The sequence below is a fragment of the Hoplias malabaricus genome, chromosome 6, assembly GCF_029633855.1.
Source record: "Hoplias malabaricus isolate fHopMal1 chromosome 6, fHopMal1.hap1, whole genome shotgun sequence".
Lineage (NCBI taxonomy): Eukaryota > Metazoa > Chordata > Actinopteri > Characiformes > Erythrinidae > Hoplias > Hoplias malabaricus.
In genome coordinates this window covers 44,457,153-44,482,660 of record NC_089805.1, presented here as the reverse complement: position 1 = coordinate 44,482,660, position 25,508 = coordinate 44,457,153, and the positions used below count along the sequence as shown (strand labels likewise).

Below are 25,508 nucleotides of genomic sequence, written 5' to 3'. Positions count from 1 at the left end.
TCCTCAGTTCAATCTCCCTTCCTGTCCCTGGTTCAGTATGGGGTTCAGTCTCCTGTTTCTGCACCTGTCCTGTCTTAAGTCCAGTCTCCATTCTAGTCGCATGTCTTGTCTCCTGTCTATTTCACTGTTCAGTCTCCTGTCTGGTCTCAAGTTCTGTCTTCTGATGCTCCCCTTTGTCAGTCCCCTGCCTTGTCTAGAGCTTAGTTTCCAGTCTTGTCATGTTCCCCACTCCATTTTCTGTGCCTGATCCTGTCCTGTCCTGAGTCCCGTCTCCAGTTGCTTTCTTGTCTTGTTTTCTTTGCTCCTCTCCTGCGCCAGCTCCTGGGGGTTCAAACACACTCGAGCCTTACAGAGCAGGTTAGAAACTTCGTCTGATAAAATAGTTAAGTTTGTTAGGCATAAAGCAGAGGACGATATCGAAAAACCAGCCCTTGAGGTAGTGTTTGAACAAGAACTACTCATAAGTATTTAGAATTCCTTCATTACATGACCAACAACACTTAATATGCACCCATACAGACTGATATGAAGGCATCAGCTTTGAAAATGGATTTGAATGTGCTTACTGATCTCACCTCCCTCCACAGCAATCTTTTTGCAGCTCCATGCTTTCTACAGGACCACAAAACTGCAAAAAGGGGGGAATGTAGTGGAGGAAGGACAAAGTATGCTGATCATCTTCAAGATTATGGATTATTCAAATCATTTTATTAAGGAATCTAAGATTCTCCTCCTGCTCTCCACTTCATGACCAAGAGGAATTCTATGCCCCCCCCCCACACACACATATAGTCTGTTTTGGAGACCAGAGGGTAATTTACACTGTGAGGTGTAGGAGAAGGTCCCTACACTAAGAGGTCTGTACGCACGGTTTATGACCATCAGACCATCATTAGACCAACAGATACCTCTTTTAAATCAGTCAGGAGATCCTGATAAGTAACTCGTAAAGTCACCACATGATGAAGTCCAGGACTCCTCAAAAGCATTTGTCAAGCTAATGGTCAGACTTAATCTAGGGAATAATCAACAGTTGACCCACAGGAGAATGAGTCAACACCCTTGCAAGTTTTCTCTAAAAGAAAACTATTGAGGCTAATTCTCCTTTCCTACTGATAAATCTCCACTGGAAACTTGCATCAATGGACAGGACTTTATGAGACAATCAAAAGGATACGACACTTGACGGCATGGACATTTTAACTGAATGTGAAATTTTAAATCGAACATTCATAGTTCAACCCAGAAGAAACAACATAGACCAACAGTGCCTCCAAGTGGACATTTGGGAAATCATATGTCACAAAAGCAACCCTTTGTTTCATCTCTCTCTCCCTCTCTCTCTCTCTCTCTCTCTTTCTCTCTCTCTCTCTCTCATATTATCTCTGTCCTAAAAGGAGTTATCATGGACACTTTTGCATTTCCTAATCCAGTTATGCATTACCCAATGTATTGTTATTATTTAATCATGTGATATTCTATGTTATTCTGATGTAAATGTATTTTAACCGTGCCTGCATGATTTTATATGAATTTCAGCAAACAAGAGGATCAATTCCTTGCTCAATTTAAAAGAATATTAACTAATCTTTAATAACTAGATGTGTACCTACATCAGTATACTTAATGTATTAACCCAGGAAAGGAATTAATGCTAAAACATATTTGTACATGGTTTGTGCACTTGGGCTTCAGTGGGACATTCTTTGTGATTCTAGTGGCCTGCATTATTATTGTTTTTTCACACTCAGGTATAACATAAATAAAAAGCTGCTGAAAATATTTGGCTTTAAATTGGTGAAACTCTTTGGTAATGATTTCAACTTCCTTTGTTTTTGATTTAAATGATTTCAGTGAAGAAAGAAAGCATGACTTTCAGGTTTGTGTTTCATTTTATAACAATAAAGGCTGCTTTGTATGTCTGTGAAAATCCCTGTAAACCTCTCTGCATCATGGTGCAGGCAGAATACTCAGGTTCTGAATACATGCCAGCCAAAGTACTTTAAATTAACCTGAGCACTACAACAGCATCTACAAAAGAACATGCAAAAATGAGCAATGAAGAAGGCAGTCTCATGCCCTGCTGTAAATAACCAATCAAAGAATAAGAACAGTTTGTTGAGAATGACAAGTGGCAACATCTTCCTGCACATCTGAAAAACAATTGTCAAACTGCTCTATGCTGTTTTCACTGTAGTTCGGTCGTCAGGTATTGTTTGGGTCTTACGGTCATGGCGACCACAGAGACCAAAGGGTGTGCACAATACACAGCTGATACACAGCTCTGCACAGCCACACGATACATAGAGGCGTTTACAGGTATTAGTACAGAAGGAGTTCCAGCTTTAAGAGTTTACACAAGTGTTCATCCTCATTTGAGTATTTATGGTTAAAATACTTCTGAATTTAAAAATTTAAATATTAAAAAGTTAAAAAGTTCAAAATTCTGAAAAAGTGCTGACACTTCACTGAGAAGTGAAAAACACTTTATTACACTATTTACAGCTGTCCACATCCAATCCACAGCTGGTTTATTTGAGTGCGACTCACCTGCTGGGGTTGGGAGTGACATGGAGTGAGATCTGGGATTGATCCCAGGAGGCTTACAAACTTCAGACACATCCTCATTGTCCACATCCTGAACACTGACGGAGAACCAGAGAAAACAGAACACTGTGAGAGTCTTAAAAGTAACAAACATTATTGTTTATATGAGATTCAAACATATTCAGCCCCAGTAAACACATTTTTACTGTTTATTTGTTAAGACCCTGAAAACTCCACAGAGCTGAATCTGTGTCCACACCCCTAGTCATGATGTAATGGTGTGGCTTTTCCTGTCTATGGCGTATGGCGTAAAGTTTGACCCCTTAAGTCTGCGCCATTTCTCTGTGATAGAGGCAGAGGGCACTGTGTGCCAGTGGGAGACTCACAGTCAAGTGGTGAAGACTAAGGCCCAATAAACAAATAAATACATAAACAGACAAACAAACTCCCATGTCGGGTGTTCACACTATGGATCATAAACTAGTGCATTCAAGGACAACTTTATAGAACAAGTGTAATAATCCGAATTCTAAAACAGAATCTCCACCTTTTAAGTCCATCTGTCCTACTTAGAGGTCAACTGCATTTAAAAAGGCTAAAAGCAACAAGGATGTACTTCCCCAACTCAATGCTCAAAAAGCCAGATTTTCATTCCCCAAAGCTGTCCCACCTTATTTCTGCTCCTGTTCACACACTAACATCCGTGTGGGTTTAAAATGTATTAACTGGACTCACGCATTCTCTGTAATGGAGGAGATTTGAGCGCAGGTTTTCTTTGAGCAGTCCCAGCCACAGAAGGGGTCCCTTGCTAATACACAATCTGCACAGCTCAGATAGAACGAGCAGTTAGAGACAGGGACAGACAGCACTCCCTCAGAAGAGCCCACCAGCACAACACCCTAAAGGACACACAGCAGAGGAGACATTACACAGGGATACAGTACACACCTCTCAACAGCTCCACGCCCTTTCGGACCCATAGTGTTGAGACACAGACACCCGTGAATGGGTTCACATCTAGTCCCATTTTCTCTGTAGCTTTTGATCCATTTTTGGAAATACATATTTTACTTTGACTTTCTTTGATTATCTTTTCACTAACTAATTTTCTCAAAACTTCTACTTAATGGCCTTAATGATCTGCATCAGTTTGGGGTGTCAGACAACTAAAATAATAATCGTGATATGATAAAATCAGTGCGTTTAGTTGGAGACATGAGTGTGGACACAATAAGCTTCACACTGAAATACTGACACACAAGCTCCAGCTGTTTACTCCTAAACACCGTTACACTACAGAGACATTTATGACACTTTTCCACTGCATTGAACCTACACGACTCTGTTTGACGCAGCACAGCTCTTTTGCTTTTCCACTTGCCAAATCTGGTACCTGGTCACTGGAAATGGTAGGTTTTCAGTCAAAGCTCGCTCAGGGTTCCTACTGTGCAGAGTAGGTACTAAATTCTGATGAATAAACCCTGCAGACTGCTGAATGGCCAGAAGGAATAGTTACTCCTCTGTGACAAATACAGACCTCTAGTGCCATTTTTAATATCTCCAAGCTACAGCAGAGATCAGGTTTGTTTTTATCCGACTCGAAATGGGAGTGCGGAAAGTTATACCGTGGTCTTTGGAAGAGGTTCAGACATTCCTTGGATTTGTGGCTGACAAAAGAATCCAGCGAGAATTAGACGGTGCATCAAGGAATGAGAAAACATACTGATCTTTCCGAGTTAATGCACGAGCAAGGTTACCAGAGGTCATCACAGCAGTGTCGAGAAAAATGAAAGAAACTGAAAGTGACTATAGGGTCATCAAGGTCCACTACGGCAGGAGCGGTTCAAACAGAAAATCATGAAAGCGGTTTTCATTTATGGACGCCATCTACTGCATCTGTTCCTTTCTGCAAAGTTATGCAAAGTTAGTACAACATTGCAGTGAAATACATTTTCGTCTGTCCACTCACATGAACAGGGGTTAGGTATGTGCAACAGACGCAACGGCAGCAGGTTGCCCGTGCCATCTTACAGTTAGAAGAAAAAGCTGGATTACATCAGGAAAGTTGTGGTAAAAAAAAAAGAAGGTCCCAGACTGTGCCTTAAGGAAGCACAGTGTGTGATCATGAAAAAAACAACACCTGCAATAAAAAACACAAGCAATACACACAGATAGTTTCAGTTACATGGACGAAAAGCAGTTAGGAGGCGTGTTCATGGGTGGAGGGGAGCAAGGTTCAGTCTTTGAGAAAGTCAGCAGAATGGAATAGCGATCACTTGTCCTGAACTGGCCCAGCAGTTCAAGACAGGGGAGGGTGCAGCCAGATTTCCATAGCAACTGTTCCTCTTGGGGAGTTTGATTGCTGATAGCTGGGGCAGCCAAAACAGATAAATTCAGTTTGTTAGAATCAGAGACCTGAAGCTAATATTCCCTCTGATTCAAGGTTCGATTTTTGCTCTTCCAAACGTTCAAACTTGGAGTTCAAAGCCGTTAGTTGCTCCATGAGGGAATCCAAGCTTCTACTCACAGTCACAGTCTGTGTACCAACGGCTCTGCCCATCCCATCAATCATGTTGGTCAATTTCCTTAGACCGTTTACTGTTTAAACTCTTTTAATTTCCCGATATACCAGGGCAACGCCTAATCCAATCAGCAGAAACCCACGATCATAGGTCCAAATAGGTATACATCTTCAATGTCCTCGGTGGAAAGAGGCGCCAGACACACCACGCACCTCTTCTCCCATCCAACCATGGCATATCCAGCCGGTGTCGTTCCAACGGGGCAGGCAGGCTAACTGCCAGTTAGTCCAGTTAACCCTAAACTAAGTCAACTTTATTTCTATAGCACATTTAAAAGACATCGAGTGCCAACCAAAGTGCTGAAAAAAATATAACATATACCTAAAAACATTAAAAAAATTAAATAAAAACATTAAACTAAGCATATAAGAAAAAATGCAAACAAACAAACAAAAAAAACCACTAACATTACAACATAATTTTATCATTATAACTGATTAGAACTGATTATAACAGGCCAGAAGAGCTGTTACCTTGAATTGTTGAATGAATTGTTACCTTGGAGACAGACAGTAGGAGGTTTCTGACCCGCTGAGGCTGAGTAAACACTTGGATCTCTTCGATAATGTGGGCACCTTTCTCCAGAATTACTGCTTTGTGCAGGAAACCATTTTCTGTTCAGGGTTAGGCAAGATATGGCAAAACACACCATTAGCTGTAGAAGAAAACCACAGTACCCTACAAAACAACTGTTTATAGACAGCTAGTCTCGCATTGCCTTTCACCACTTAACATGACCAAGAACCGCCGACTACAGTGGGAAAAAGAAATTTGACGGACATGCAAAAGAACCAATCCCAAGTCTGCTATTTTGACATGACGTGTAGAAGGCAGAGTCCTGACGTGCAACTGGCAGAATCCAGGCAGTTAGGCCAGGTTAAATCTGAAAGTATCAGATTTTCTGTCAACTTGTGGGTGGAGAGTCTGTGGATGAGATTATTAGACAGCTTCTTACTATATACTATACATCACTATAGACTTATAAATCCTCTTTGTGAGTATATTATGCTCTTGTTCTTGTCGAGTCACATGAACAAGATGATAATTCTTTGAACACATAATGAAGCAACATTTTGGATACTGAATACCTCTGAGGAGACATGAAATGAGAGAGAGAGAGAGAGAGAGAGAGAGAGAGAGAGAACACACTATGTTTCACGCAATGCTTCAACACACAATGTTTCAAAATGGCGCAGATGACAGTGGCAGCATCTCGAGGTAGCTCAGGCTCCATGTGTTTTTTCTAAGTCTAAGTCTTTGTTTACTTTTTTATCTTGCAACTTTTTGGTTACACACCTTGAGGAGTGTTTTATTCTATCCTATGGATATGGACTGATCGCAATGACCCAGCGACAGCAAACTTGTGTACACAAGGAATCAGCTGGTCGCACTACGGAAGAATGCTGGCAGAGTTAATGTCAACATCCCAGAGGAGCTATGGCGCTTTAGAGGGTGCCGTGCAGGGATTAAAGTGAAGACAAGGCGGCGGGAGAAGAAGTGGAGATACAAGCCCGCAGTTCCTTTGATGGTGATGGGAAACGTGAACTCTCTGGCTAACAAGTCTGACGAACTGGCTGCCTTGGTAAGAAATCAGAAGTTATACATAGAGTGTAGCCTGCTATGCTTTACAGAGACATGGCTAACTAGCCAAATCCCCACTGCTAAAGTTGAGCTGCCCGGCTTCAGTGTGGCTCACTTGGACAGAGACTGTAAACTTTCTGGCAAGAAGAAGGGAGGTGGACTGGTGATGTACATTAACAACAGATGGTGCAATCCAGAACATGTTACAGTGAAGGAGACTGTATGCTGTAAGGATGTGGAGTTACTGGCGGTCAGTCTCCGACTGTACTACATGCCAAGAGAATTCTTGCACGCCATTGTGGTGTGTGTTTATGTTCCGCCGCGTGCTCTTCCGGACAGAGCGTGTGACGTCATCCACTCAATAATCGCTAGGCTGCAAACTCAACACACTGATGCATTTTTTGCGATTTCGGGCGACTTCAATCACATAACATTGGACTCCACCCTCACGAATTTCTACCAGTTTGTCAACTGCCCTACAAGAAAAAACAGAACAATAGACCTCATGTACGCAAATTTGAGGGATGCATACAGTGCCACGCCGCTCCCCCCGCTGGGGAAGTCAGACCACAACCTCATTCATCTACAGCCAGTGTACAAGCCCAAAGTACCGAGGCTACCAGCCACCACACGCACCTTCAGGAAATGGACACCTGAAGCAGGTGAGACTCTGAGAGACTGCTTCGGATCCACAGACTGGAGTGTGTTGCAGAGTGGGGAGGACTTAGAGGAGGTCACACATTGCACTACTGACTACCTGAACTTCTGTATGGACATTATTGTCCCCACGAAAACTGTACACTGCTTTCCCAACAACAAGCCTTGGATAACCAGCAATGTCAAGGCCCTTCTCAATAGGAAGAAAATGGTGTTTAGAGAGGGAGACATGGCAGAGCTGAGCTCAGACTTAAGTTCTTAAGCATATAGAACTCAAAGTCAAGCTGAAAGAGTCTAAGGAGGACTACAGAAGGAAGGTGGAACAGAAGCTGCAGGAGAACAACATGAGGGAGGTTTGGGATGGTATGAAGACCATCACTGGCCTCAAAAAGAGCAGCAGTTCTGTGGATGGGGATCTGGACATGGCGAATCAGCTGAACCAGTTCTACTGCAGGTTTGACCGCTCTGATCCTGATCCAGCTTCGATGGCAGTGATATGCCAGCCACCCCTTACTGACTCAGACACTGCTCTTGTGTGCTTGCCTGACCAACCAACACCTCCATCACACTCTAGGCGACCCCCATCACAGGCTATCACACCCCTCCCTCACATGGTGTCAACAGCTCCAGTCAACAGCCATCAGCCTCCAGCCATCCAACTACCCCCCCAAGACCATCACCTCCCCTGCCCCTACCCCCCTTCCCCCCATCGTCACGGCTGACCAGGTCAGAGGACAGCTGAGGAGACTGCAACCTGGTAAGGCTGCCAGGCCAGACAGACTGTGTCCAAGGCTGCTCAAGGCCTGTGCTGCTGAACTGGGAGAGCCACTGAAGCACATCTTCAACCTGAGTCTCCGTCTCGGACGAGTTCCAACACTGTGGAAGACTCATGTCTCACCCCTGTCCCTAAGAAACCACACCCAAATGAATTTAACGACTACAGGCCTGTGGCTCTAACATCAAATGTGATGAAGACAATGGAGAGACTGGTCTTATGCATACTGAGACCCCAGGTACGCCATGCACTGGACCCACTACAGTTTGCATACCAGGAGAAAGTGGGCATGGAGGATGCCATCACTTATCTCCTACACAGGACACATTCACATCTGGACAAGGGGAACAGTGCTGTGAGAATCATGTTCTTTGACTTCTCAAGCGCTTTCAACACCATCCAACCTCTCAGACTGGGAGACAAGCTCCAACAGATGGGTGTGGACGCTAACCTGGTAACCTGGATTACAGATTATCTGTTAGAGCGGCCACAGTACGTGAGACTGAAGAACTGTCTCTCCGACACCATGATCTGCAGCACAGGAGCTCCGCAAGGAACTGTGCTCTCACCAGTCCTGTTCACCCTGTACACATCTGACTTCTGCTACAACACTGAGTTGTGCCACATGCAGAAGTTCTCTGATGATACTGCGATTTTGGGGTGTATCAAGAACGAGCAGGAGGAGGAGTACAGGAGCCTGGTGGAGGTCTTTGTGCAATGGTGCAAACTGAACCACCTCCAACTGAACACTTCAAAGACCAAGGAGATGGTGGTGGACTTCCGCAGGTCAAAGTCTGTCCTGTTACCAGTCACCATTGATGGGGTCGACGTGGAGGTGGTGGACACCTATAAGTATCTGGGCTTACACCTAGACAATAAACTGGACTGGTCAGCCAACACTGAAGCACTCTACAAGAAAGGGCAGAGCAGGCTGTACTTCCTGAGGAGGTTGGGGTCCTTCAATGTCTGCAGTAAGCTCCTCAGGATGTTTTACCAGACTGTTGTTGCGAGTGTCCTCTTTTATGCTGTAGTATGCTGGGGAGGAAGCATAAAGGAGAAGGTTGCTGGGCGACTAGACAGGCTGGTTAAGAAAGCTGGCTCTGTGGTGGGGGCTGAACTGGAGTGCATCACTTACATATCAAACAAGAGGACCCTGAACAAACTGATTAGCATCTTGGACAATGAGTGCCATCCACTCCACAGTATCATAACTAAGCAGAAGAGCTTGATCAGCTGGAGACTTCGCTCACTGCCAGGCTCAACTGACAGACTGAGGAACTCATTTGTCCCCAGGGCTATTGAGCTGTTCAACGCTTCATAGTCTGTCTGCCCATCCACCACCACCTCCTCCATATTTGTACATGTGTACCTAACTGGACAATAGACAAGTCAACCATGGGACAAGTCAACCATCTCATTTACCTCATGTGTACCTTAATCTGACAGCTACAATAGTAGTTTTATACTTAATACAGGAACATTGCACTGAATTGCCTTGCACTAATTATTTTACTATATTTATTTCTAATTCTGAAACTGCACTGATACTGCACATTCCATACCCTTTGCACTATCCACACTTTTTCAACTTTTAAACTATATACTGCACTCAAGAGATCATCCTCAGCTGCTGACTGTATCACAGATTCTTGCCAGGTTATGTTTGATCATTCTTAAGCACACTATGTTAACTTCTTGGTATTTGATTTTCTGTTATTTGATACATGACTCAGCCTACATAGTCTATTGAAGTCTATATGTCAATTTTGATATTTGTTTTAGGTTTTTTTTTTTAAATAGTCCATTGCGGTTAGTGATTGTTGTATGTGATGTCTGTAATCTACTGAGACCTTGAATTTCCCCTGGGGATCAATAAAGTATCTATCTATCTATCTATCTATCTATCTATCTATCTATTTATGGCTTAGTGTCTTAACAAAGGCTATAACTAGCATGTGTGTGCCAAAAGTATCCCTAAGGGTGTACAAAGAGCAAACTACACTACTTTAAGGCCACTTTACAGGAAACCCCTAGTTGTACTTCCACTCACTGGTCACGTTTGGAAAAATTGAACAGCATGTTATAACAGCATCAGACTCAGGCCAGGCTCATTGCTCTGATGAGAATGGCTCACTATCCAAACAATAATATATGAACAGTAATGATCCTGTGATGGACCATCCCAGTGGGCTACAGTGACATCTCCAGCCTGGGAGGCTGGGAGGAATAAAACCCTTTGAGCCCATGCTTTGCATTGAGCATAATGACAAAATTAAAAAATTTGTTTCAAATTTAACCTGAAGCATCTCAGAACTAATCATAGTGAAGGTGTGAAGTGTCCATATTAATGAGGTCAGTGTTACCTGTGAGCAGGTAAAGCACTGTGTATTCTTTCCCATGAGCCCCTTTCACTCTCTGAGCCGCAATGTTACTGTAAAGGTGGTCAGGTGACACAAAGGTCAGCTCCCGATTGATGGGCTGGACACTCTGCTCAGCGAGGAAATTGTTCTTCAAAAATTGCAGAATGTTATATGAGGCATTGTGGAGACCACACTGCACAGAGGGAGGGACAAAATTAAGAAGAATAAAAACACAAAAATAGTGATGCATGAATGTTCAATTTCAGAAACCCTTTAGAACCTAATACTAAATCTGTAATACACACAGGTATTTAAAGGCACCATGTACACTGCTTAAATAAATAAAGGGAACACTAAAATAACACATCCAAGATCTCAATAATTGAAATATTCCAGTTGAAAATCTTTATTCATTACATAGTGCAATGAGTTGAGAACAAAATAGCATAACCGAGGTCTGAATTTGGAATCATACTCAAAATAAAAGTGGGAAATCAAATTACAGACTGATCCAACTAGAGTGGAAAGTCCTCAAGACAAGTTCAGATGAGGCTCTGTAGTGTGTGTGGCCTCCACGTGCCGTATGACCTCCCTTCAATGCCTGGGCATGCTCCTGATGAGGTGGCAGATGTTCTTCCAGATCTGGATTTAAGCATAAGTCATCTCCTGGACAGTCTGTGGTGCAACATGGTGTTGGTGGATGGAACGCTGTGGCCCTCCAAAGAAATACCTCCCCACACCATTGCTGACCCACTGCCAAACCTGTCATGCTGGAGGTTGTTGCAGGCAGCAGAACATTCTCCATGGTGTCTCCTGACTGTCACATGTGCTCAGTGTGAACCTGCTCTCATTCGTGAAGAGCACAGGGTGCCAATGGCAAATCTGCTAATCTTAGTGTTCTCTGGCAAATGCCAATCGCCCTGCACAGTGTTGGGCTGTAAGCACAAGCCCCACTTGTGGATGTCACGCCCTCATACCACCCTCATGTTTGCACAGAAACATGGATATTAGTGGCCTGCTGGATGTCATTTTGCAGGGCTCTGGCACTGCTCCTCCTGTTCCTCCTTGCACAAAGGAGGAGGCAGCTTGTTGCCCTTCTACGGCCTCGTCCACATCTCCTGGTGTACTGGCCTGTCTCCTGGTATCTCCTCCATGCTCTGGACACTGCTGACAGACACAGCAAACCTTCTTGCCACAGTTCACATTGATGTGCCATCCTGGATGAGCTGCACTACCTGAGCAACTTCTGTAGGTTGTAGACACCGCCTCATGCTACCTCTAGGGCTAAGAGCACTGAGAAAATGCAAAAGTGACCAAAACATCAGCCAGAAAGGATGAGAACAGAGAAATGGTCTGTGATCACTACCTGCAGAACCACTCCTTTATAGGGGTTGTCTTGCTAATTGCCTCTCATTTCTACCTGTTGTCTGTTCCATTTGCACAACAGCAGGTGAAATTGATGCACAGTCAGTGTTGCTTCATAACTGGACAGACTGATTTCACAGAAATTGACTTGGAGTTGTGTTGTTTATTGTTCCCTTTGTTCTCTTGAGCAGTGTAGAAATGTAAAAGTCTTTTTACACGATGAACACATTGTGAGATATGATTAACAGTGTGAGATTACAGTAAATTTTAGGTGACATTTAACTCAAAATTCTACCACATAATTCTCTTAATTCAAACTTTTGAGGCTTCATTTATCATGAGCTGAAATATTAAGTATTTATTGATAATATCAAATATATTTTGAGGACTGGGGTCCTGCTCTGAGATCTAGACTAGGTTTATAGCACATACAAGAAACTACTTCATCAATTTTAAAGGACAACTACATAAGATTTGGTATTTTTGCTCCCCTACAGTTGCAGAGTGTAATTCACTTTTACAGAACTGCCCTGAAATCAAGAGGGAGGGGAGAGAGGGTTACATAGTGCAGTTTCTGCAGTGCTGAGCCCAGATTAGCAATGACAGAGTCCCTTTTCTCCCTATTACAGCTCAGTGGAGCATCACAATTCTGAAGCTGTAATTTTAAGATAAAAATACTACAAACTGGATTCCAAAAAAGTTGGGACACTAAACAAATAAAAACTGAATGCAATGATGTGGAGTTGCCAACATCTAATATATATTCAGAATAGAACACAAATCACAGATCAAAAGTTTAAACTGAGAGAATGTATCTTTTTAAGGGAAAAATATGTTTTTTCAAAATTTCATGGCATCAACAAATCCCAGCGTTGATAACAACTTGGGTTATCCTTGTCCTCTCTGGTCCGGATGACATGGTGTCCCAATATTCCATAAAGAACTTCAAATTGTGACTCATCTGACCACAAAACAGTCTTCCATTTGGCCACACTTCATTTTAAAAGACACCTGGCCCAGTGCAAACGTCTGAGCTTGGCTTGTGGAGCTTGCTTAGAAATGGCTTCCTCTTTGCACTGTGTCACGCCTTTGTCCTGTCAAGTCTGTTGTCCCCGGTCATGTGCTCTTTTTAGCACATGGCTATGTTTTGTTTATGTCCTTGTCTCCGCCTTTGTTCCGCCTCCTCGTCCGTGTCATGTGTTAACCCCTCCTCCTCGTTATCTGTCCAGGTGTGTCTCGTTTGTGTTAGTATTTAAGCCCTCTTGTTTCACGTCCTGTTTGTCGTACATTTCACATTGCACCTTTGTCTTCAGTCCTGTCAGTCATGTATCTGTTTCCTTGACAGTGGCATTCCTGTTTCAGGTGCAGTGACGTTTAAGGGCCCGGAGATCGCGAGCATCCAGTAGAGTTTTATGGCGTTGACCCCTACACACAGCAATTGTTCCAGATTCTCTGAATCTTTTGATGATGTTATGCACGTTTGATGATGATAACTTAAATGTCTTTGCAATTTTACACTGGGTAATACCATTCTGGTATTGCTGCACTATCTTTCTGCGCAACAATGGTGGAATTGGTGATCCTCTTACCATCTTGGCTTCAGAGAGACACTGACACTTTGAGAAGCTCTTTTTATACCCAATCATGTTGTCAATTTACCTAATTAGTGTTAATTGGTCTTCCAGCTGTCCGTTATATGCTCAATTTCCTTTTTCCAGCCACTTATTGCTACTTGTCCCAACTTTTTTGGGATTTGTTGACACTGAAATTTTGAATCAACACATTTTTCCTTTAAAATGTTACATTTACTCAGATTAAACTTTTGATCTGTCATCTATGTTCTATTACGAATAAAATATTGACATTTGCCATCTCCACATCATTGCATTCAGTTTTTATTCACAATTTCTTTAGTGTCCCAACTGTTTTGGAATCCGGTTTGTACTCAGTGTTGTTGTAACCTGTATAATAACGTTTGTGTTTTAAAGCTGGAGCTGAGACCCCACCTCTCCGGGATTAGCAGGCTTCTCCTGAACTTTCGTGATCCACTCCATCGTGTCTCTGTTCAGAAACTTGTAGTTTCCTGCAAAAACGTCTTTAATGGTCTTGAGGCTGAACACACACACTGCAGAGCGGCCTGAGTTTACAGACCTGTATAAACATAGACAAAGAACAGAGGGAGTAGTTACAGTCACAGGACCTGGCAGATTACTGTAGACAATATAAACTACAGATGTGGCAGATGCAAATTAGATAGAAAAAGACTTTAAAGGAGACATTCTCTCAATTTTCATGAGTGAACACTGGAGTCCAAATAAACATCTGTGACCTGCTTTGGTCAAAACCCCACAGCACTCCCCCTGTGTAAACAGCCCTGTTCAGAACGCCCGCTTTCAGCACCTGTTCCTTTAAATGATAATAAGCCGCTCGCTGTTCACCCCGACCCCGAGCGCACAGCAGTGAGGAGCAGAAGCTCTGGTTTTTAGCTGTTTTTGCTCGGTTCTCTTTCTTCAAACCATGGCATTGCACATTCACATAAACATGGCTCCAGCGCTGTGATTGGACAGACTCAGACGAGGGGGCGGGGTGATACTAAAGTCTCTGCACTTGACATCAGAAGTGGAGTAGAATCAGAATGACTCATCAGGAAACTGACTGGGTGGGTCTTATTTGGGTCTTAGTTTGTGAGTTAATGTGCTCATGGGTTGAAAAACATGTTTTTTTTTTCATAACGTCTCCCATTTGACGAGACAGCACTAGCACCTCCTAGCATTCTAGGAAAGTTAGCTTGAGTTACCACTAAGACCAAGACCAGTTTTGGAGCTCACGCCTGGAGAAGGAGGAGGAGGAGAAGAAGAAGAAGAAGAAGAAGAAGAAGGAAAATAAACACCTTTATAGATCCCCTTAGGGATAATTGCTTCTTTGCATTTGACCCAACACACTAGCGAGCAATTCTTCACACACACTAGGGGCAGTGAGCACACACACAACAGGAGCAGGGGGCTGTGACCAACTTGGCGCCTTGCTCAAGGGCACCTCAGCTGTGAATGAATTTTTCTCTTGTCGGTCCTCTGAAAAGGCAAAACATTCTGACTGGGTCCTGTTGTTGTTACCTGATGTATCCGACCTGAGGCCTGTGGCTGAGATGCACATCAGTGAGGAGCAAGGAGCAGAAGCTCTGGTCTTTAGGCGTTTTTGCTCAGTTCTCCTTCTTCTCCATTATCATTTTCTCTGTTTTTACTCAGTGCTCTTATTTCTCCACACTCGGTGTGCATGTTTTGCTGTCTTTAACCTCGTTGTTACGCTCTCACATAAACGTTGGTGCAGTGCTGTGATTGGACAGACTCAGACGAGTACCTGAGACTATTCTGAATTGTCTGCCATCAGAGACAGAGCACAAAAAAATAAATGTGTTGATTTATTTCACACTGTTGGAGTTGGTGGGCTCCAGATCTGCAAATTAGTATAGTTTTAATTGTAGTTTGGTTTCCAAGGTCCAGACTAAAGGAGATAATTAGACCCTGCCATATTTCAGCTATGAACACTTGACATCAAACCAAAAAGAGGTCATACAGATTTAAACGATGCAAATTGGTGACAAGTGGAAGTCAATGTAGCTTTATGAATCATGCTCTACTTTTGTCAAACTGAGCTTTGGGTGTGTCTTGTATCAGTTTTCTGTTATTGTTTAAGTATTATTCTCCCTCTCTGCTCCTTATCTTTCCTGCTTGGCTTCTCTGGTCTTGTCTTGTCTACCCTCAAAGACTCTCTTAACACCGCTCTTCAAATTAAAATTAGAAATGGAATTGATCAACTGGTCTCTCAACGCTACTGACACCATCTTCTCAAGGAGAAGCTTGGGCACGGGGGAGCCCGCCTGCCCCGATGGAACGACGCCGGCTGGATATGCCATGGATGGTTGGGAGAGGTGGCGTGTGGTGTGTCTAGCACCTCTTTCCATTGAGGACATTGAGGATGTATACGTATTTGGATTTATGATCGTGGGCTTTCTGCTGATTGGATTAGTCAGTGCCCTGGTTTATCGGAAAATGAAAAGGGTTGAGTCAGTTGTAAACAGTCCATGGAAACTGACCAACATGATTGATGGGATGGGCAGAGCCGTTGGCACATAGACTGGAACTGTGAATAGAAGCTTGGATTCCATCATGGATAGGGTGACCAGACGTCCTCTTTTACCCGGACATGTCCTCTTTTTTAGACTTAAAAAAATGTCCGGGCGGAATTTCACAAACGTCCGGGGTTTTGTTTTTCTAGAGCTTACATAGAACTTTTGTCCATGTCACTGAAACTATCTGTGTGTATTGCTTGTGTGCTATAGGTGTTGTTGTTTTTTTCAAGAACACACACTGTGCTTCCTTAAGGCACATCTGTGACCTTCTTTTTTTACCACAACTTCCCTGTTGTAATCCAGCTGTTTCTTCTAATTGTAAGATGGCGCGGGCACCTGCTGCCATCGCGTCTGTTGCGCACACCGAACCCCTGTGAGTGGACAGACGGAAAGTAATTTCGCTGCAATGTTTTACTTTTATAACTTTGTATGTGACAAATAAGTTGAATCCAAACTAATACGACACGAGAATCTGAGTGAGGCTTTTCCACAGTGTGAAGAAGAGTGAATTCATTGTAACATAGCCTCGAGCTAATTACTCCTATATAAAACTCTGGAAACTTGGCACATATTTAAAACAGTCTAAATTCAAAACATATTTAAAGAAGCCTGAGACCACTCTGTCCAAACACCCCAGAAAGCATAAATGCCCATGAGTGTGAGAGTGTGTACTACCCACTGGGAGCTGAAGATGCCGTAGAAGAGCGTCTGGTCCTCAGTGGCTCCCTCTGGTGGCTGGAGGGAGGTGATGTCCTGCAGGACATTGTAGGGCAGTTCTCCGGCGGACTGACACAGCAGCTGAGCTTTGGTGAAAGTGGTCCAGCGTCTCTGCAAAATCCCCTGACCCCCAACATCACTCTACACACACACACACACACACAATATATATATATTAATCAACATGAACAACAAGTGAAATCAATCAATCCTCTGGCTCCTTTCATCTGCATTATATATCTGCTCTATTTTTATTCTATTTAAATTTAGATAAAGTTCCTTTGGGTAAAATGTTTTCTAATTTATAAATAGTCTGTGTACATGTTGAAGAATGAATAAATGAATGAATGAATGAATGAAAGAGTAAATGCCCAACAATAAATAAACCTGAGCTCTAACAAAAGAAGGTATTAAAAGTACACTAATTAAGATTTTGCATTTAGTTGTAACTGAGTGTAATTCACTTTACCGCACTGTCCTGAAATCAGAGGTGAGAGGGGGTATTATTTCCTACCTTCCTCCAAAAGTGAAGTGCAGTGTTTGCAGTGCTGAGCACAGAGTAGCAACAAAAGAGGCTCTAGTCTCCCCGTTACAGCTCAGTGAAGCACCACAATGATTTTGAAGCTGTAAATTTAAGGTAGCAATTTTACCTAGTGTTACTTTAATAGATCCCGACTGCTGTGATAAACCCACTGGATTAGATCTACAGTATTTAATGAAAACACATGAATCAGCTCACAGTGCAAACTTGAGCGATGCGAGAGACCGTGGACTTTCGGCCAGTTTCAGTGAAGAAGAAATAAACCTTCTTCTCGCTGGGAATAAAGGCAGAGCTGATGAAGGTAGGTTCTGTGAGGAATGGGTGGAGAAAATGATTGAGAAATAAGTATTACGTGTCCCTGGAATTCTTCAAAGCTCACAAGAAATACAAAATGTGATGTCCATTATCATCATCATTTTGTACTGTGGTACCTTCCAGCCAGCCATCCTCCAGCCTCAGATCCACATGCCCACCTTTACTCAGATGGCGAGAAATAACAGGGCGATTCCCTCTGTAATCTATTACAGTGCCAGTGTATAACTCTCCATCTAAAACACACACACAGTGAAAAGTTACAATACATTTATATGTAGAAGCAGCACATTATGGATGTAATCTTACAGCGCATGATATCGTACTGTATTGTAGTCTTATAGCAGGTCAGCTATGGGCTTTAGGAATGAGATTATATTCACTGCTCTGTGGAAGACAGAGGCAGCAGGTACTTGGTTTGAACTAAAGTCACACGTCACCAACTTAAAGGTAATTCAATCACAAGCTTAAGAGCAAGAGGATTAACCCAGAGTTTACACCTCAAGACTGCTCACTTAATCTCTCTCTCTCTCTCTCTCTCTCTCTCTCTCTCTCTCTGTCTCTCTCTCTCTCTCACACACACACACACACACACGTATTGTTTGTATTTGGCCAATAATTTGTGCTTTTTAAGACTCACTAGTGCACCACACTATTCCATTTCCACTAGGGCTGGGCCATATATTATAATCACTTAACAAATTCCTTTTAAAACCTTCATTCATTCATTGCCTCTAAGTTCAGGGTGGTGGTGCGTCCAGAGCCTACCCAGAATCACTGGGCGCAAGACAGGGACACACACTGGAGGGGGCACCAGTTTTTCACAGGGCGACACACACACTCACAAATTCACTCACACACTCACACCTATGGACATTTTGAGTTACCAATCCCACGCGAACACAGGGAGAACACACCGCACTCCTCACAGACAGTCACCCAGAGGAAAACCACACAGACACAGAGAGAACACACCACACTCCTCACAGACAGTCACCCGGAGGAAACCCACACGAACACAGGGAGAACACACCACACTCCTCACAGACAGTCACCCGGAGAAAACCCATGCAGACACAGGGAGAACACACCACACTCTTCACAGACAGTCACCCAGAGGAAACCCACGCAGACACAGGGAGAACACACCACACTCCTCACAGACAGTCGCCCGGAGGAAACCCTCACGGACACAGGGAGAACACACCACACTCCTCACAGACAGTCACCCGGAGGAAACCCTCACGGACACAGGGAGAACACACCACACTCCTCACAGACAGTCACCCGGAAGATACCCACGCAGATACAGGGAGAACACACCACACTCCTCACAGACAGTCACCCAGAGGAAACCCACGCAGACACAGAGAGAACACACCACACTCCTCACAGACAGTCACCCGGAGGAAACCCACGCAGACACAGGGAGAACACACCACACTCCTCACAGACAGTCACCCGGAGGAAACCCACGCAGACACAGGGAGAACACACCACACTCCTCACAGACAGTCACCCGGAGGAAACCCACGCAGACACAGGGAGAACACACCACACTCCTCACAGACAGTCACCCGGAGGAAACCTACGCAGACCCGGAGAACACAACACACTCCTCACAGACAGCTGTGACTGAGACACTACCTGCTGCACCACAGTGCTTCCCACTTAAAACATTATAAAAACAAATAATTTTGATTGAACATAATCGTTCCATTTACATTATCATCAATAAGTGTATATTGCAACCTACAATTTCCTTTGAAATCAATAAGATCCTATAACATTTTACTGTTTTAAATATCAGCCTTTCATCACACGGCCACAGTGTGGCACTAAAGAGTCTCCTGTGAGAACTGCTGAAGTCCTGAAAGTCAGATGTGTTTTCTGTTTTTGTAGCTGCAGGTAGGAAGAGAGTGTGTGAAGCTCTAATGGATTGGCATAGGATATTTTACATATTATCCTGGGTATGAATATAACTACAGACTCCTGTCTTCATTCAGTACTGAAAAGGATGTGTAAACTCAACATATTTCAGACTCTCATTAGCGTAAACAAAACACTTTAGTTTTTTTAATTAAACCCTGCAACGGTCTCAGACAAACCAAACTAGAGAGAGAGAGAGAGAGAGACTCTTTCTATTGTTTTGTAAAATCTGTATCAAGATGATTGTTGTATTGTTTGAAAGTTTAATGCAGATTTCTACAATTGGGTGAAAATAATCAGCTGCTCGATTTACTCTGATTGATCGAGACCACAATCTGGAGGAAAAAGTTTCTACCAACTCCTAAACCAAGCTATAATTAGACCCATATCTGTGGTTTTCACTGGTCCAGTTCAGCCATTTGCCACAGATCCTAGAACAATTGGACTGTTCACACATGCTGAAATGAACTGAATTAAAGATAAACAATCGGCAGTTAACAACCTTGCCTCTAAATCACAGTTGACTGAGTGACGCCTTACCCACAGTGATGGCAGTGTTCTTCTGATATGGATCATAAGGACAGCGACCTTTGCCATCCTCAGCATACGGGCTGGACACGAGAGAGAAGGGCTCAGAACTCTGGGAGAAAAATAAACACAATCAGAAAACAACAGGAAAAAATACAATGTAAATAATAACATTGTGACTCTTATGTCACAAGATTCATGTAAATGGGGAAGCAGGGAGCCACCAATACTGCTCTGTAGTAAAAGACTTTTAAATTCTGATTTAAATCACATTTTCACACACACACACACACACACACACACACAAACACACACACACACACACACACTTTACTTTTTCTGTCATTCACACTTTCAAGCTCAACTTACAGCAAGAAACCATCAAAGACAGAACAACTGACATGTTCACACAAGGGGAATATAGAGTGTGTGTTTATGTGTGAAGAATACACCCACCCACACACACACACACACACACACACACACACAAGAGAATGACAAACACAGAGAAAGGAAATTCACATAAGCACAACACCTTCTAAATATATCACTGTAGGTACAGAATATTTCAGTGCACCTGCAGATACTGAACAACAAAGGTAGGATCCAGTGAGTTAATGTAAATAATGCAGATAGAAATGCTCCAAAATGACTCTGAATACAATCTTTTTACATTGACTCCCACTGAAATATAAGAGGGTTTCTATTTTACAGATAGGTGTTTTTAATTGGACAGTGACGATATATAACCACACACACACACACACACACACACACACACACACACACACACACACAGAAATGCTTTCGGAGGTGTCTGAGTGAATCAGGTAAACAGGATGAGGGAGAGATGTAAGAAAATGTGTGTCTTACGATGAAGGTGCAGCGGGGGCTAAAGGCGAAGGTCCCACAGGCGTACAAACGATTAGAGTTTACCACCTGCAGAACTCTCACAAAATTAGGACAATCCATCTGAGAGAGAGAGAGAGATTGTTGAGTAAAGGCCAGTGATGGTGATAACCAGACAATCTGATACATTAATGATCACACTCATCTCTCACCTCCTCTTTGCCCTTCATGGAGCAGTCATTCAGGTCTTTCTCCGGGGGCGACCAGTCCAGCTGGAAACATAGGGACACAAAAGGGTCACTAACACACGAATGTTTCAGGCTTTTAGCTAAACAGGCAGAATAAGTAAAACGCACAGATGGGTGCACATAGAGACAGAAACATGCTCATGCACACAGAGACACGTACACGCACACAGAGACATGCTCACAAGCACAGAGACACGCTCACAAGCACAGGGACACGCTCACGCACACAGAGAAACGCTCACAAGCACAGGGACATGCTCACGCGAACAGAGACACGCTCACAAGACTAGGTACATGCTCACGCACACAGAGACATGCTCACAAGCGCAGGGACACACACACACACACAGGAACACGCATGCAGGGACACGCACACAAGCAGAGACATAGACGAGGAACACAGAGACACACCTTGCTGCTGAGGGTCAGTCCTCCTCCTTGGCTGAGGCTGAGGGAGAGAATGGCGTTCCTGGCTCCGATGAAGAGTGTGTCCTCGTCTTTGCTCAGTAACAGCGTGGTGGTGTTAAACACATCATCAGCAGAGAACACACTCACGGATCGACCTGGAGAATCTGAAACAACAACAAACACAGCCAACATTTACAACCAGAGCATTTCAGCAGGGAATTAAATGTCTGCACACCACACAGCAGCACACAGTCAAAAACACACAGGTGCAAATCCAGCAGCCGCTCCTATCTCTGTAGTGTGCATAAATACCATTTTTTACCACTGGATTCAATTACATTACAGTTTTACTTACACTCCCAGTCTAACCTTATTCTAACAGAGCTGTGTTTTGTGCGACAGAGGCCCCGTCCACACTGATCCATTTGTTTTTAAAAACGTACGTTTTAGTCTGTGCTTTGGCCTCCTGAACACACGAAAACTGCCTTTTAGGTCACTGAATATGGAGGCTTTCGAAAACGCTCTCCAACATAGAGATTTTCGAAAACGCAGTTGTCACTGCTCTCGTGTGGACGAAAGAAAACCTATTTCCTGAGGTCACACAGCGTACCTGTCTCTGGCTGAAACACCAATACCTCCTCACTCCCTTTAGAGTGAAGTACATAAGTTAAAATAAAGTTATAAACACATCCGTGTGGATGGGGCCAGAGTCTAGAGCTGGTAAGATTTCCCAGAGCCTGTTTGTTTACCACAGACAGAAATTGATCTAAATCACTCTGACAGGTGTCTCATTACATTAGAGTTACATCCACTCAGCTTTTAACTAGGGGAGGGCATCTCAGTCAAATGTAACAATCGTGTCATACACCGCATGTATGTTGGGTCCTGAACCAGAGTTCACCTGCTGAGCACCGTCGGACCAGAGCAGAGCCTTTCAAACTGTGCAAGGGGCTCATAAATCTGTTTTTATTTTCATACTCTAACATTTTATTAGTCAACTATAAGTCGAGTGAATGTTAGCAACACCCAGAAAGTCAAATTAATGACTCATTTTCAGATAGTTAAATATATTTTCTTGGTTCCTCACAAGGTTGTGTTTTATCTCCACCTTTGTTTATCTTGTATACAAACTAATGTCAAAGTCAGTATGAAAATAGATACATCCTTAAATATGTTGACTGTCATAGTCAGTTTACAGGGGTTGGACAATGAAACTGAAACACCTGTCATTTTAGTGTGGGAGGTTTCATGGCTAAATTGGACCAGCCCAATGACCTTCTGGGCCATGCTGATCACTCTCTGTAGTGCTCTCCTTTCTGCCACTGAGCAGCTGCTGTACCATGTTGAGATGCAGTAGGTCAGCACACTCTCGATGGCACAGCGGTAGTAGGACACCAGCAGCTTCTCCTGAAGGTTGTTTTTCCTGAGAATTCTCAAGAAATAGAGTCTCTGCTGTGCCTTTCTAACCACAGCTGTGGTGTTGGTGGTCCAGGTGAGATCTTCAGAGATGTGCATACCCAGAAATCTGAAGGAAGGGACTCTTTCCACACAGTCCCCATTTATGATGAGTGGTGTGGGGTCTGCGCGTTTCCTCCGGAAGTCTATGACCAGTTCTTTTGTTTTGGTGGAATTCAGGGAGAGATTGTTCTCTGCACACCAGTCCACCAGTCCCAGGACTTCATCCCTGTAGGCGGTCTCATCTCCACCAGATATGAGTCCCACCACGGTTGTGTCATCCGCGAACTTGATGATTGTGTTGCTGGAGTGGGTTGGGGTGCAGTCGTGGGTGTAGAGTGCGTAGAGGAGCCTTGTGGAGCTCCAGTGCTGAGTGTTACCCTGGAGGACTGATGGTGGCCAAATCTAACAGACTGGGTGCGGTTTGATAAAAAGTCCTTAATCCAGATGCATGTGGATTGAGAAAGTCCAAGGTCTATGAGTTTGGTCACCAGTCTGCTGGGGATGACCGTATTAAAGGTGGAGCTAAAGTTTATAAATAGTATTCTTACATAGTTTCCCTGGTGTTCCAGGTGTGTGAGTGCTGTGTGAAGGGTAGTATTGATGGCATCCTCAGTGGATCTGTTTGCTTTGTAAGCAAACTGATGTGGATCGAAGCTGGGAGGGAGAGTGGCTCTGATGTGCTGTAGAACCAGTCTCTCAAAGCACTTCATTATAACTGGTGAGTGCGACTGGACGGTAGTCATTGAGGTCGCTGATGGTGTTCTTTTTGGGCAGCGGGATGATGGTGGCAGACTTCAGACATGGTGGTATGATGGATTTTGATAGGGACAGGTTGAAGATTTTTGTGAAAATGCCACAGAGCTGGTCTGCGCATATTTTCAGCACCTTTCCTGTCACACCATCCGGACCAGCAGCTTTCCTGGGGTTAACTGCTTTAAGTACACATCTCACCTCATGTTCTTGCACCATGAGGGTGTGGTTATTGGAGACTGGTGGAGGTCTTGTGTTTGTCTCCACTTTTCCACTTCATAGCGAGCAAAGAAACAGTTAAGTTCCTCTGCCAGTGAAGCATCACCCTCCACAGTAATGCAGTTTCTGGACTTGTGGTTGGTGATGTGTTGAATGCCCTGCCACACGTGACGTGGGTCGTTGTTGGTGAAGTGTTCCTCAGTTTTCCTCTTGTAGGCAATCTTGGCCTCTTTGATGCCTCTCTTCAGGTTGGTTCTTGCCACGCTGTATAAGGCTCTGTCCCCAGACCTGAATGCGATGTTACGCTTGTTAAGGAGAATTCGGACCTCTTTTGTCAACCAGGGTTTTGGTTTGGGTAAACCCTGATGTTTTTGTCCACTGTTAAATTGTCCACACAATTCTTGATGTAGCAGAGTACAGTTGATGTGTACACTTCCAGGTCCTGATCCACAAAGATGTCCCAGTTGGTTCTTTCGAAGCAGTCCTGCAGCTGTAAGGAAGCTCCTTCGGGTAACTGTTTTGCTGTGAATTGAAGGCACTGAGCAGATAGCTTAGCACTATGTTGGCATTAGCATCAGGAGGTATGTACACAGCGGTTACCAGGTCAATGGTAAACTCTCCGGAAAGATAGAATGGCTGGCATTTCACTGTCATATACTCTAAATCAGGAGAACAGTGTCTATCAGTGATGTTGGCATTAGTACACCAGCTGTTGTGTGTGTAAATGCATAGCCCCCCTCCTTTTGTTTTACCAGAGTCTTTGTTTCTGTCCCAACGGAATGCTGTGCGGCCTGCTAGCTCGATGGCTACATCCAGGACGGCGAGTGCAGCCATGTCTCCGTGATTACCAAAATGCGTTGAGCCGCTGCGTCTGTGCACGCCGCCATCTTGCCATGAGTAGTATCCAACAGGATTAACTGTGGATGCAAGAGGAAGCTGTCTGAAAGGGATGTTTGGGTGCTAACCCGGATTGTATCCAAAAAACCAATGCACACAGCAAGACCGGTGAAAGATTGGTTTGATGAACATGAAAGTGAAGTTGAACATCTCCCATGGCCTGCACAGTCACCAGATCTAAATATTATTGAGCCACTTTGGGGTGTTTTGAAGGAGCGAGTCAGGAAACGTTTTCCTCCACCAGCATCACGTAGTGACCTGGCCACTATCCTGCAAGAAGAATGGCTTAACATCCCTCTGACCACTATGCAGGACTTGTATATGTCATTCCCAAGACGAACTCACGCTGTATTGGCCGCTAAAGGAGGCCCTACACCACACTAATAAATTACTGTGGTCTAAAACCAGGTGTTTCAGTTTCATTGTCCAACCCCTGTACTTCATGACTGTGAGAATAGTTACGGACCAGTAGTGGATGAGTTTGTTGTGGTATAAAAATCACTCTTGAAGCTTAACCTTGAAAAAACTAAGGAAATGGTTAATGATTTTAGACAAGTGAAAAAGGATATTCACCCAGTAACTATTGATGGTACCACAGTTGAAAGGGTTAGTAGTTATAAATATCTTGGTTTTGGTGATTGATTCTTAAGAAATGT

General features: G+C 43.7%; 1 protein-coding gene across 1 annotated transcript; it reads right to left on the bottom strand.

Moving 5' to 3' along the window:
* Positions 1-216: 216 nt before the first annotated feature.
* LOC136700231 (semaphorin-4A-like) lies at positions 217-24,789 on the bottom strand. The gene is made up of 18 exons (XM_066675514.1): positions 24,708-24,789; positions 24,387-24,477; positions 23,938-24,243; positions 22,752-23,287; positions 21,532-21,692; positions 21,085-21,144; positions 20,897-20,995; positions 20,036-20,135; positions 17,686-17,802; positions 17,453-17,562; positions 16,676-16,854; positions 15,706-15,708; positions 13,874-14,018; positions 10,506-10,695; positions 5,628-5,743; positions 3,283-3,446; positions 2,551-2,645; positions 217-371 (listed from the first exon to the last, which is right to left on the bottom strand). The coding sequence occupies exons 1-18, from the start codon at positions 24,787-24,789 to the stop codon at positions 217-219; spliced, it is 2,709 nt and encodes a 902-aa protein (XP_066531611.1).
* Between the last annotated feature and the right edge of the window lie 719 nt (positions 24,790-25,508).

Excerpts from the sequence above, each read along its gene's own strand:
- LOC136700231 (XM_066675514.1), bottom strand. The coding sequence starts at position 24,789 with ATGGCTGCACTCGCCGTCCTGGATGTAGCCATCGAGCTAGCAGGCCGC. Across the intron at positions 21,145-21,531 it reads GACTGACCCTCAGCAGCAAG|CTGGACTGGTCGCCCCCGGA; the intron begins GTGTGTCTCTGT and ends CTATGTTTCCAG. Across the intron at positions 5,744-10,505 it reads AGTGCTTTACCTGCTCACAG|AAAATGGTTTCCTGCACAAA; the intron begins GTAACACTGACC and ends AACCCTGAACAG.